The sequence below is a fragment of the Carcharhinus amblyrhynchos genome, chromosome 6 (assembly GCF_965287045.1).
Source record: "Carcharhinus amblyrhynchos chromosome 6, sCarAmb.v2.hapA, whole genome shotgun sequence".
In the NCBI taxonomy this organism is placed as follows: domain Eukaryota; kingdom Metazoa; phylum Chordata; class Chondrichthyes; order Carcharhiniformes; family Carcharhinidae; genus Carcharhinus; species Carcharhinus amblyrhynchos.
Window position 1 is genome coordinate 49,767,942 of NC_137329.1, and position 13,869 is coordinate 49,781,810.

The 13,869-nt window shown below is 43.2% G+C and overlaps 1 protein-coding gene across 1 annotated transcript in view; it reads left to right on the plus strand.

Moving 5' to 3' along the window:
- The window catches only part of LOC145344465 (kielin/chordin-like protein), a 304,857-nt gene that overhangs the window by 124,438 nt on the left and 166,550 nt on the right, over positions 1-13,869 (plus strand). Inside the window, exon 7 of the mRNA XM_080191611.1 lies at positions 2,433-2,561. Coding sequence (XP_080047737.1) covers positions 2,433-2,561 — 129 coding nt within the window. The remainder of the gene's footprint in view (positions 1-2,432; positions 2,562-13,869) is intronic.

The window sequence follows — 13,869 nt, forward strand, 5'->3', positions numbered from 1 at the left end:
GGGCAATCAGCTGTAGCAGAATTGTATTCCCCACAATCTGTAACCTCGTATCCCATTACTGTCAGTCCGAGGACTAATTTTGCCTCAATGAGGGGAGAACAGCACAAAGTGCTGAAAATGAGCTGCCAAACTAATGAAGTGTTAACCCAGGGCTTGATGCATGCTGATCGCCAAAAGCAATAGATGTAGCTAAGCGTTCTTGCAAGAAACCAATGAGGCCAAAGTTCTGAAGTCCTGTCATCTTTAGTTATTAATGGTGGTGCAAAATTACATAACTAACTGGAGGATATGGTTCCATGAACATTTCCATCCTCAACAATACTGGAATTCAGCAATTCAGCGCAAAAACAAGACAGAATCATTTGCAACCATTGTCAGTCAGAAGTGCGAGATGTTTGGCCCACCTTGATCTCATGTCAGTTTTCAAACAATTCAATCCATTCCACAGTTAGTAAAACTCACCTTCTGACTCCCAAAAGCCTTGCCATCATCTGTAAGGCACAGGTCAGGAATGTGATGGAATGCTCCCCACTTGCCTGCATGAGCGCAGCTAAAGCAGTGCTCAAGCCACATGACACCATCCAGGACAAAGCAGCCCACATGATCCAGCACCTTAAACATTCACTCGCTTCACCAGTGCAATGTGGCTGCAGTGTGCACCACCTCCAGCAACTAGTCACAAATTTTTTGACAGCATGCTCCAAACTCTCATCTGTCACCCAAAAGATCAAGGGAGCAGTAGGTTACATAGACGTATATATAGAAGATCGAAGTAGGAGAAGGCCATTTGATACTTCGAGCCTGCTCCGCCATTCATTATGATCATGGCTGATCATCAAATTCAATACCCTGATCCCTCCTTACCGCCCCCCCCCCATATCCCTTGATCTCTTTAGCCCCAAAAGCTTTATCTGTGGGTGCTCCAGTTTCCTCTCACAATCCGAAAGACTTGCTGGTTAGGTGCATTGACCATGCTAAATTCTCCCTCAGTGTACCTGAAAAGACGCCAGAGTGTAGCCACTGGAGGATTTTTACGGTAACTTCATTGCAGTGTTAATATAAGCCTACTTGTGACACTAATAAATAAACTTGAAATCGGACAATGTTTTGGCCACAATTACTTTCCGTGGTAGTGAATTCCACAGACTCACCACTCTCCGGGTGAAGAAATTTCTCCTCACTTCAGTCTTAAAAAAGGTTTACCCTTTATTTTCAAGCTCTGATCTCTGACTTCTGGATTCCCCCATGGAAACACAACCACTGCCCAATAGCATACCATCTGCACTTGGAAGATATTTCTATTTCTTCATTGTTGCTGATTCAGAATATTGAAATAGTAACCAGCAGACATTGTGTGTTCACCATACAGTCTCCAGCATTCGAGATGGTGGCTCACACTAGCACTGCAAATGTTAGATCAGTAAGATAGTAAATGCTAACCTTACCGATGGTGCACACATTGCACAAACAAATAAGTTTTTAAAAATTGCCTGATTTTGAGAACTATTGATTATTTTGAAAGTGTGCTTTTTGGTTGATAATCAAACATGTAAAATCAATATTCTACTGGTGTCAAATAAGACTCTTACCCTAGCCTGTGTGAATAAAGAACAGCATACTGTGGAACTGCATAGTGGCATAACATCATGTGCAAGCAGTGATGCAAATGAGTAAGATATATTTTTGTTATGTCAACCATTTAAAGCAATGGTGGGCAATGCGGCCCATCTATGCTCTGAGTGCAGTCTGGGAGCCCATGTGTAGAGTTGCCACGTTTCACTGATTTCCATCTGCCTAGTTTTTGTTTCTACTGATAGGCACACAAAGGAATGTGAAATGAGGTGAATGCTAATTGCACACAACATTGACAATGAGGAGCCATGCATTCCCACTGTGTCCAAAGCATAAATATTTCTTTTATTTTTACCATTTGAAATTAATGACAGTTCCATCAATATAGGAATTAATTGGGTACTTCCAGGAAATATTTGACATGTATTAAATATATTGAAGAATGGAGTCAAAGTTAGTCAATCTTCAATCTTGTGGCCCATTGACATGAAGGAGGGCCACTCATGCAGCCGACTCACTAGCCTTGGTTGAACGTCACTGATTTAAAATGAAACTTATCTTTTCATTTGACGTATCATGTGCTTGTTAATTCATGTTCAATTTGCATTGGTTCTGACATGTGTTGGTGTAAAAAGCCACAAAAAATGGAATATTGCTGTTAATGTCTTCATTTGGGATCATCGGTAAACTTGGTCATTTTGATTTAGGGTTTCCTTATTCGGTTCATAATTAGCCAATATGCTATTTGCATTGCAACAATGACTAAACTTCAAGAACACTTATTTGCATGTAAAATGCTTTGGGACTTCCTACGGTTGTGAAAGGTGCTATGTAAATACGTGTCTTTGTTTCTTTACCAGGACTCCCTGGTCGTTGCGGGGAGTACGGCTGTGACATGAGCTGTAACCATGGTGGCTGTGAGGAAATCTCCCGTGTGTGTCCCATTGGTTTCATCATGACTGAGACCAGCAATGGAGTCAGCTGCAAAGGTAGGAGGCTGTCTGAGGGAAGAATTCGTGCAAGATACCTCAAGGATATCCTTTAAAGTCTCACTCAGTGCTACTGAGCCACCCAGGCTCGGGAAGTGACATGAGTGGTTCCACCTTTTGGTGAAAGGTTATAACAGAGTAAGGAAAGGGAAATTATTTCTACTTGTAAGAGAGTTGGTAAGCAGAGGATAAAGATTTAAGGTGATTGACAATAGAACCAGAGGTGACTTGAGGAAACATGTTGTTTTGCAGCAAGTGGCTACCATCTGGAATGTGCTGCCTGAAAGATTGGAGGAGGCAGGTTCAGTTTTAAATTTCAAAAGGGTGTTGGATAGACACTTCAAACAAGAAGAAGAGGGTAAGTTTTTCACTCAGAGGGTGGTGGGTGAGTGGAATCGGCTGCCGTCAGTGGTGGTAGAGGCGAACTCGCTGGGGTCTTTTAAAAGACTTCTGGATTTAATGGGATTGGGAGTTACAGATAGTTCTATGGCCTGGTAGATAAGGATGTGATCGGCGCAACTTGTGGGCGAAGGGCCTGTTTGTGCTGTAGTGTTCTATGTTCTGTGTAAGAGCAGGGATGCTGAGTGACCTCGTACTGTGTTGTATGATTTGATTCAGTGGGAGCAGTGGTGGGGCAATTGCAATTGACCTCAGAGCCAGAGAGGGTAGAAAAATCCATTGAAAAGGATGACCATGCTTATGTGAGAAGAATGGCCATTTGAACAAGATACCAGAAAGCCAGCAGCTTCTCAGTAAGTTAGTGGAAGGCTGGAATGACTTAGTGATCAGATCGATTCCCTCTTCTGTTCATGTTAATCAGTGCTATCCAATGCTTCCAATGTGATCAGTTCACTCAGAACAGGTCTTAAGGATACAACCTGGAGACTTCACTATCACCTGGGGTAGCTCATGAACTTACTGAGATGTAGGAGAATTGGCACTGAATCCATTGGCAGTTATTCTGTAATTCTAATGATTACATTGTCATTCCAAACTACCAGTAAACTCATGACAACAATCGCTAAGTGGTGACCATAGAATTGATTGTTGTTTTGTTACAAAGGCTTAGTGGTTCTGGTACCATTTGCCAATGGTCATATATTTCAGGTTGGAACAGGATATGTTGCAGCTGTAGTGTGTGGAGGCACGGGTGGACAACTGTGTGATTCACAGCAACCTCATCTGCAGGAAGTGTCTGCAGTTTGAGGAACTTCAGTGGAACTCCGGAATTGTTGAGCTGGATTCAGTCATGTCTAATAAGACAGAATCAATTAAGAACTCCATAGTAAAGGATTCTCTAGGCAAGAGAGATCATAACATGATAGAATTTCATTTTCAGTTTGAGTGTGAGAAATATAGGTCCATAACTAGAATCTTAAATTTAGTAAAGACAATTGTAAGGGTGTGAAGACAGAACTGATTCGAGTGGACTGGGAAGATACTTTAAAAGGTTAGATGGCGGAGATGCATCCATTTGATAATTCTCAACAAAGATATATTCCATTGAGGAGAAAAAAACTCTGCCAGAAGCCATCTGTGGCTAACTAAAGAAGTTAAGGATGGTATTAAATTAGAAGAAAAGCTGTACAATGCTGCAAAGATAAATGATAGGGCAGGGAATTGGTAACATGTTAGAAATTACCAAAAGAATAACTTAAAAAAGGGACGAAATTGAAGTATGAGGGAAAACTAACAAGGAATGTAAAAACAGATAGTAAAAGCTTCATTAAGTATATAAAATGGGAAAAAGTAGCTAAAGTGAACATTAGTTCTTTGGAGAATGATACTGGGGAATTAATAACAGAGAATGAAGAAATAGCGGAGGCTTTGAACGAATGTTTTGTTCTTCTCCCTGGGAAAAAGGGACTGGTTTATGAGGAAAGATTGAGCAGGTTGGCCCTATACACACTGGAGTTTGGAAGAATAAGAGGTGATCTTATTGAAACATAAAATTTTAAGGTGACAGTGTAGAAGCAGAGAAAATGTTTTCTGTTGTGGGGGGTCTAGAACTAGTTTCAAAATAAGGGGGTCTCCCATTTAAGATGGCAATGATGAGAAATTTATTCTCTGAAGGTTGTTAGTGTTTGGAATTCACTCCTCAGTCAGCAACTGAGGCAGGGTCATTGAATATATTCAAGTTAGACACATTTCTGATTAAGAGAGTTGTGGGTTATAGGGACAGGCAGAAAAGTGGAGTTCTGGCCACACCAGATCAACCATGATGTTATTGAATGGTGGAGCAGGCGCAACAGGCTGGATTCTTGCTCTTTTCCTGCTCCTACTTCTTGCGTTCTTACGGATTAGTGACAGGATCATGTGGGCATCCCGCCAATAACCAGCAAAATCACAAGACATTCTGGGCCTTCATTGCCCTGAAAATGTTTTTATCCTTGACGTGCCCTAACTTCCTCAAAAATCATTTTCTACTCCAAATCAGGAATGTGGATGGTGGTGCTAGAGAACTTGCATGATGAAGATCCATTACAGAAGAACTGATCTTAAAGAATAGTTAGTGTTTTTTTGTGGGAAGAGATTGCAATGACCATGGCCAAATGAGTGATTCTGAAGCTTTATTTCACCAGCTCTGTTCTGCAGCAGGACCAGTGTTTAAAAGTGAACACAGGTTTGTGACGTGCCTAAACAGGACTTCCACAACTGCAGAAACATTTTAAAAGTAACTATTTCCTTTGTAATAATAATCCATTTGGCGTTACTAAAAGTTAATGGCATATTTTGGATAAGGTTCTCAGTTCCTTTCTCCCTTTATACCATCAAGGAAGCAGCAGATATGATGCACACAGTAAGGCTCAGTGAGCACAACAGATTTGGGCAGTGCCAGGCATCCTGCTGCCTTGTCATGGGATCCAGTTTCGCATCACAGAAGTGATATTTTTGTTGATGCATGGAGCTCCCATCACTACAAAAGCTGATATTGTCCATGCTTCTGACCTGTTGAGATTTCGGAGTATATTCTCTGACCCTCTGTAGTTCAGAGAATGTATACTTTGACACCAGTAGCTTGGAGAATGTGTACTCTTCCTCTCTGTAACTCGGGGAATGTGTACCCTCCCTCCCTGTAGCTTAGAATATGTGTACACTGACTTCTTGCAGCTCGGAGAACGTATGCTCTTCCTCCGTGTGGCTCAGAGAATGTGTACACTGATTTCCTATAGCTCGGAGAATGTGTACTCTTCCTTTTTGTAGCTCAGAGAATGTGTACACTAACTCCCTGTAGCTCGAAGAATGTGTACAGTCCCTCCCTGTAGTTTGGAGAATGTGTACTCTCCCTCCCTGTAGTTGGAGGCTGTGTACGCTGAATCCCTGTAGCTCTCAGAATGTATACCCTCCCTCTCTGTAGCTCTGAGAATGCGTACACTGACTCCCCATAGCTCGATGAATGTGTATTTCCCTCCCTGTAGTTCAGAGAATGTGTACCCTCCCTCCCCATAGCTCAAAGAATGTTTATGCTGACTTCCTGTAGCTTGGAGAATGTGTATGCTGAAGCCCTGCAGCTCAGAGAATGTGTACTCTCCCTCCTGATAGCTTGAAGAATGTGTACCCTTGTACCCTCCCTCCCTGTAGTCCAGAGAATTTACACACTGACTCCCTGTAGCTCAGAGAATGTGTACCCTTCCTCCCTGTAGCTCGGAGAATGTGTACCCTTCCTCCCTGTAGCTCAGAGAATATTCTCCCTCCTTGTAGCTAGGAGAATGTGTACACTGGCACCCTGTAGCTTGGAGAATGTGTACCCTTCCTCCCTGTAGCTTGAAGAATGTGTATCCTCCCTCCCTGTAGCTCGGAGAACGTGTACACTGGCACCCTGTAGCTTGGAGAATGTGTACCCTTCCTCCCTATAGCTCAGAGAATGTGTACCCTTCCTCCCTGTAGCTCTGAGAATGTGTACCCTTCCTCCCTGTAGCTCGGAGAATGTGTACCCTTCCTCCCTGTAGCTTGAAGAATATATATTCTCCCTCCTTGTAGCTCAGAGAATGTGTACACTGACACCCTGTAGCTTGGAGAATGTGTACCCTTCCTCCCTATAGCTCGGAGAATGTGTACCCTTCCTCCCTGTAGCTCTGAGAATATATATTCTCCCTCCTTGTAGCTCGGAGAATGTGTACACTGACACCCTGTAGCTTGGAGAATGTGTACCCTTCCTCTCTATAGCTCGGAGAATGTGTACCCTTCCTCTCTATAGCTCGGAGAATGTGTACCCTTCCTCCCTGTAGCTCAGAGAATGTGTACCCTTCCTCCCTGTAGCTCAGAGAATGTGTACCCTTCCTCCCTGTAGCTCAGAGAATGTGTACCCTTCCTCCCTGTAGCTCGGAGAATGTGTACCCTTCCTCCCTGTAGCTCAGAGAATGTGTACCCTTCCTCCCTGTAGCTCGGAGAATGTGTACCCTGCCTCCCTGTAGCTCGGAGAATGTGTACCCTGCCTCCCTGTAGCTCGGAGAATGTGTACCCTTCCTCCCTGTAGCTGGGAGAATGTGTACCCTTCCTCCCTGTAGCTCAGAGAATGTGTACCCTTCCTCCCTGTAGCTCGGAGAATGTGTACCCTTCCTCCCTGTAGCTCAGAGAATGTGTACCCTTCCTCCCTGTAGCTCAGAGAATGTGTACCCTTCCTCCCTGTAGCTTGGAGAATATATATTCTCCCTCCCTGTAGCTTGGAGAATCGTGAAGTAAATCGCCCTACACCAGATGTTTTCTAAATGCTGAAACAAAAGCTAGTTTGGAGGAGTTATCCTTCCTTGATTGTTTTCCCCATTATCTACAAGTGAAGCTTTCCGTGTGGAATCCTGCGAATGTGGTAGTCAAAGGGGATGGAGGAGGTGGGGAGCAGGTGTGGGTGGAAGATTGTTGTCAGCTCACGCAATGGTATAAGATTGCTCACTGCATCAATGTCAGACAGACTGAAGCCTGTGCACAATGTGGCTACTTCATTTCCTGCATTATAATGGTGATTACACTTCAGAAGCACTTCATTGGCTGTCATCCCATAATTCTGAACGGTGCTATTTAAATGCAAGTTCTTTTGTTTTGTTTGCTTATTGCCTGCTCTGTAGCTGCATTACCTCATGATTAGGTCATGGTTCATAGGTTTTAAGCTGTCTGTGCCTGGGTTTACTGTGATTGGAATGCAAATATGGATTTAGCTGGTCAGTAGTCTTTGCTTTAGAATACTTCAAGCTGTTGGTTCACTTGCAAATGTTTCCTTTAAGAAAAGGTTAAAGCTAATTTTGACCTTGTTTATGTTTTACTGTGAAAGTAAATGCTTTAAGAGGATAGTTACTTATAGTTGGTGACAGCCATTGCAGAGGGTGTCTATCGCTAGAATTTGAAGCTATGAGTAAGAACATAAGGTCTCAGCATGGTTTGTGCTTCCAGAAGAACTGATACTAAAATAAGAACGAAATGCCTATGATGACTGTGTTTTATGGACTTGGGTTATGTGTACATGAAAATACCATATGCACTGCTGTGGAGTTTAAAATCTTAACCTGAAAAAACAGCAACACATCAGAATTCTCAGATAACTCTGAGAACTGTTTCTGGGTGAAGTGGGTGAACGTTATATTTCTAGTTGTTGATGTAACTTTATAATTCCTCAGTTGCAGCACCAATTAGATCTAAGCAGCACAAGTAATAAGATGACCATAGCAGTGCAGGCATGACTGGTTCTGAACCAATGGTCTGGAAGATTAACATGTGAGTAGGCCACAGAAAGATGGGCAAAGTGATTTGCATACTTTGTGCTAATAACATAACCAGTGAACGTGGGCTTCCCTTTCCTGGAGATGAGCAGCACCAATGCCTCGTGACTGCAAAGCTCCAATAGGCCAACAGCTGAGCTATAACACCAGGCAAAGGAAAGTATATACATTTTTTGGAATTACAAACATCAGCCACTGTGGAAACAGTAGGTGGAAAAGATGGGGAAATGTATTTACTTACAAAGTTTTGGTACAAATTATTATAAATAGCATGAAAACATTCATGTCCAACTGTAGGCTTCTCTGTAGGATCCCTACTCTATATCACTGAGCACTTCCATCATTGTAGAGACTCAGGTTGGTTCTTGACCTGTAGTCCTTTTGGGATCTTGTCAGCTTTCTTGCACCCGACCATTCCCTTGCAATTGTGTTTTTGTCTATATATGCCATGTTTGTGAAACTTATCTCTCCAGCTATCTGATGAAGGAGCAGCGCTCTGAAAGCTGTGATTCCAAAGAAACGTGTTGGACTTCAACCTGGTATTGTGAGACTTCTTACTGTGTCCACTTCCATCATTGTCAGTACAGGTTAGGCTTGTCTTTCATGGTGACACCGACATGGCTCCTAGGTGTGAATCAGATGTATGTTTTGACATTAACTTCCTTGACAAACTGACACCATTTCCATGACTACCACAGTTTACATATCCACGTCCGGAAACAATGTAACTCCTGATGCTGATGCTCATTCTTGTCCAGGTTTAGAGAATCATAATGACTTTTTTGTGATACGGTCCAGTAATTTCATGTATTTGGCTTTACGCCCTCAGGTTGTCCTGCATGTTATTGCAATGGCTAGATTTACTTGCGTGTCATTCATCTGATTTACAATTCATTGCCGAGCCCTTTCCCAATTCAGCAATGTTATGTACATGATGCTCACATTGCAAATCCACTGCTGCCTGTACCTGCCTTGACTAGATGAAAATTTCAAACAAAGCAGGTTACCCAGCCATCCTACCCCTTTGGATTACACATATTTTGCAACCTAGATGTAAACCATAGCATTAACTGGTTTGCTGCCTTTGTGATTTTGTTCACCTTGTTTAACCACTTTGATTTGCTGTTCTGCTGGTTGACCTGTGGGAAGTGTTATCGCAACTGTTTGCAGATTGGCTGTTTCGGGCGTCAAATGACAGGAATTAAATTGTTCATTGGAAATGTTCTTGTTGCATAACAATTGTACCCACCATCTGGATATCTCGTCAGAAAATCAGCATAATCCTTTGATCTCAATAGTGGCTAGGAAACCTCTCCAGCAGAGGGTAAGAATAGGCTCAACTGTGGTGCCTTCTCTTGTCAAATAGCCGACAGGCACCAATTGGCTAGACTGATAAATGGAGACTAGTCATTTCATAGAATCATAGAGTCTCTAAGTGCAGAAGGAAACCATTTGGTCCATCAAGCCTGCACTAATAACAATCCCACATAGACATTATCCCTGTAACAGCATGCATTTACCCTGCTTGATACTAAGGGGCAATTCCGCATGGCCAATCAGCCTAACCCACACATCTTTGAAATGTGGGTGGAAACCAGAGCACCCAGAAGAAACCCATGCAGATGTGGGGAGTACGTATAAACTCCACATAGAGAGTCACCCAAGGCGGGAATCGAACCCCAGACCCTGGAGCTTTGAGGCAGCAGTATAGGAAGCAGAGAGCTGCTGGCATGTCTGGTACTGTTAGCATTTACAGAGGAGGAGGTGAAAAAGAACTAGAAGAGGAATTACGTGTCCGTGATATGAGGTAGCAGGCAGTTCCTCACAAATATCCTGATTAACAGCCTGAAAATAAAGCAGCCAGACATTTAGGAATGAGGTGAAGAGAAATATCCTCCCTGAGCAAGTTGTGAGCCTTGGGAACCCTCGCCTCCAGAGAGCTGTGAACGTTGAATCATGGAGCATAATGAAGACAGAGACTGATAGTTTTCTGGGGTATTGAGGGAATTAAGTGATCTGGGGATTCTGCAGGAAGGTGGAGTTGAAATAGAAAATCAGCTGTGATGGTGCATGGTAGAACAGACCCTCTTCCTATTTCTTACATGCCAATGTTAATTTAGAATTGAGGATGTTACCATGAGGAGCCTTGACTTTAGCAGAGGCTTTCCTCGTTCTCTTAGATTTGTCTTAGATTTGATGGGGGATCAGCAAAATTCCTGGAGGAACAGCCTAAGGGGCCATTTCTCTGGAGGTCCCATTAATATCCCACTGGACAGCATCCATGCAAGTTCAGGGCCACAGCAAGAAACGCATATGTTACACTGTGCAGCATGTAGACTGAGCCAGTCCATACATTAGTTATCCTTTTGATCAATCAGACTAATTGTTTTATTCCTGTCCAACTTGGTCAAATCGTAGACTGCTGGGGAAATTTTGTTTGATTTGTTAGTTTAGGCCAGGTTGTGGAGAGCTCTTTATTGCTGTCATGTGCTATCAAGTCTCTTAGAAACAGTAGCTGTGGGACCAACGCTGCCTGCAGATAGATTTATCTGTGAGATGGATTGTGACAGGGAACTGACAACTTGCCAAATGCATTCCCCAGCAGGCTCTGAGCGGAGAAATATGGCTAATTGCCAACTGGCTACCAGCCAGTGTCAAAATCCGATTTACAGATAGCTTCAGCTGCTACCTGTTCTTGGAGCACAACGTTAACTCTTTCACTTCTGATTCTTTCACTGCTCTCTCTGTCACTATACCTGGCTTAGAACAGGGGACAGTACACTGTATAGTGAATATAATACACATACATTGGTGACATTACAATGGCAATACAATTTTTTTCTGCTTTGTAAGATGATGGTTTCTGCCATGGTGGTCACCTCTTTGGTGACCATCACCTGTGGACTCAGGAGCCCCACTCTGGCATAGCAGTCTCTGTCACATTTTGTTTTATTTGTTCAAGGAATGGAGGTTTCACTGGCCAGGTAGAGGGAGTGAATGTTTGTGGATGGGGTGCCAATCAAGTGGGCTGCTTTGTCCTGGATGGTGTCAAGCTCCTTGAGTTTTGTTGGGAGTTGCACCCTGCCAGGCAAGTGGAAAGTATTCCATCAAACTTGTGCCTTGTAGATTATGGACAGGCTTTGGGGAGTCAAGAGGCGAGTTACCCATTGCAGGATTCGAGCCACTGATCTGCTCTGGTAGCCACAATATTTATTTGGCTAGTCCAGTTCAGTTTCTGATCAACGGTAACCTCCAGGATGTTGACAGGATTCAGTGATGGTAATGCAATTAAATATCAAGGGTAAGATTCTCCCTTGTTGGAGATGATCATTGCCCGGCACTTGTGTGGCGTCACTTACCAGCCCAAGCTGATAGTGAAGTGAAAAGGTGCCTGATTCGCTGCTCTCTGTTCTCCTTGAGTCCTCTACTCAGCCAGCTGAACTTTTCATTTTTGCTCGTCTCTTCCAATGCGCTTCCAAATATCCTCCAAAGGTCACAGCCGTCAGCAACTGTCTGCAGGTTGTCAGTGTCGGCTTCTGCCATCTTCATATCAGGCTTGCAGGTGTCCTTGTCATGGAGAAGAAGCTGCGAGATAATAACTGGAGCAGGCATAAGTCCAAATATCATAGAGACTGATATTACAATTCTGCTTTTTTGTGACATTGTTGCCCCATTTGATTACCTCACTTGATGGGTTAAAGATGAACTTAGATCAAGCAACTTAATTACTTGTTAATCGTCAGGATTAGGAAATTTGACCGCATTCATCATTTAAAACAATGTTTTCACTCATTTTCCTTATGAGAGACAAAGTATGTTACTGCTGCAAGAATCGCTGCAACTTGGTTAGATGTAACCTAACAGGTATTCTGAGGTTATCTACTATAACAGGCAGACAGGGTAGCACAGTGGTTAGCACTGCTGCCTCACAGCGTCAGGGACCTGGGTTCGATTCTGACCTCAGGTCACTGTCTGTGTGGAGTTTGCACATTCTCCCCATGTCAGCATGCGTTTGCTCCCACACTCCAAAAATGCAGGTTACGTTGATTGGCCATGGTAAGTTGCCCCTTAGTGTCAGGAGGATTATGTGTGGTTACAGGAAAAGTGCCTGGGTGGGATTGTGGTCAGTGCAGACCCGATGGCCGAATGGCTTCCCTCTGCACTGTAGGGTTCCTAACGTTCTAGAGCAGAGGATCATAGAGGTTTACAGCATGGAAACAGGCTCTTTGGCCCAACTTGTCCCTTTTTTTAACCCTGAAGCTAGTCCCAATTGCCTGCGTTTGGCCCATTTGGCCTGTTTGGGTGGCACGGCACAGTTGGGTGGCATGGTGGCACAGTGATTAGCACTGTTGCCTCACAGCGCCAGGGACCTGGGTTCGATTCCCGGCTTGGGTCACTGTCTGTGTGGAGTTTGCGCTTTCTCCCCATTTCTAAGTGGGTTTCCTCTGGGTGCTCCAGTTTCCTCCCACAGTCTGGAAGACGCGCTGGTCAGGTGCATTAACCTGAACAGATGCCAGAATGTGGCGACTTGGGGAATTTCACAGTAACTTCATTGCAGTTTTAGTTTAAGCCTTACTTGTGACTAATAAATAAACTTTAACTTTAACTTTATCCCTCCATACCCATCTTACCCATGTAAATGCTTTTTAAAAGACAATTGTATCCGCCTCTACTACTACCTCTGGCAGCTTCTTCCAAACACTCACCGCCCTGTGTGTGAAAGAATTACTCCTCCAGACTCTTTTGTATCTCTCCCCTCTCACCTTAAACCTATGTTCTCTAGTTTTAGACTCCCCTACCTTTGGGAAAAGAAATTGACTATCTCACTGATCAATGCCCCTCATTATTTTATAGACTTCTGTAAAACTACTCCTAAGCCTCCTGGGCTCCAGAGGCAAAAGTCCCAGTTTTTCCAGCCTCTCCTTATAATTCAAACCAGCAATTCCCAGTAGTACTCTACAAAGTTTGTTCTGCTCCGTAACAAGTTCCAAGGTTCTGTGCAACATGGATTAGATGCAGCAAAGAGCTAATGCTATACTACAACAAGAATTAATTGAAGATGAGGCTCACAGATCTAACTTTTGAAGAGGTTGTTAAAGATGCAGTATAGCACTAGTGTGGAATAATGCTCCTTCTACATTGCTGCCTAACATCTAATACACATTGCACATAATTTATGAATGTATGATGGAGCAGACAAGAGAAGGGTTACTTTGTGAATGGCCATTATTTTAGCTGACATTAAGATACATCCTGGATTTGATTTAAGCTAATAAAGAGGCAGAAAATCACTGAAAATATTGTTTTAATATCATCGTCCCAGACTATTCAGTCAAATTTTCCGATCCTGATGACAACAAGCTATTCAGGCAACTAATAAAATACGGCAGGAATTTAGCACTGTGACTTAAACTATATTCCCTTGCTGTAGCAACACTTGTTGTACTAGTCATTTTTCCAGCTCTGAAATATAGGTTGGAATCTAGCAGGATGTGAAAGCTGGAAATCCATGACTTTTTCAGTGCTTTCCTATCAAGGCGAGAAATTTGGTCTGGATGTGAAAATGCAAAATCCTAGCCATACCATAGGCTTTGATC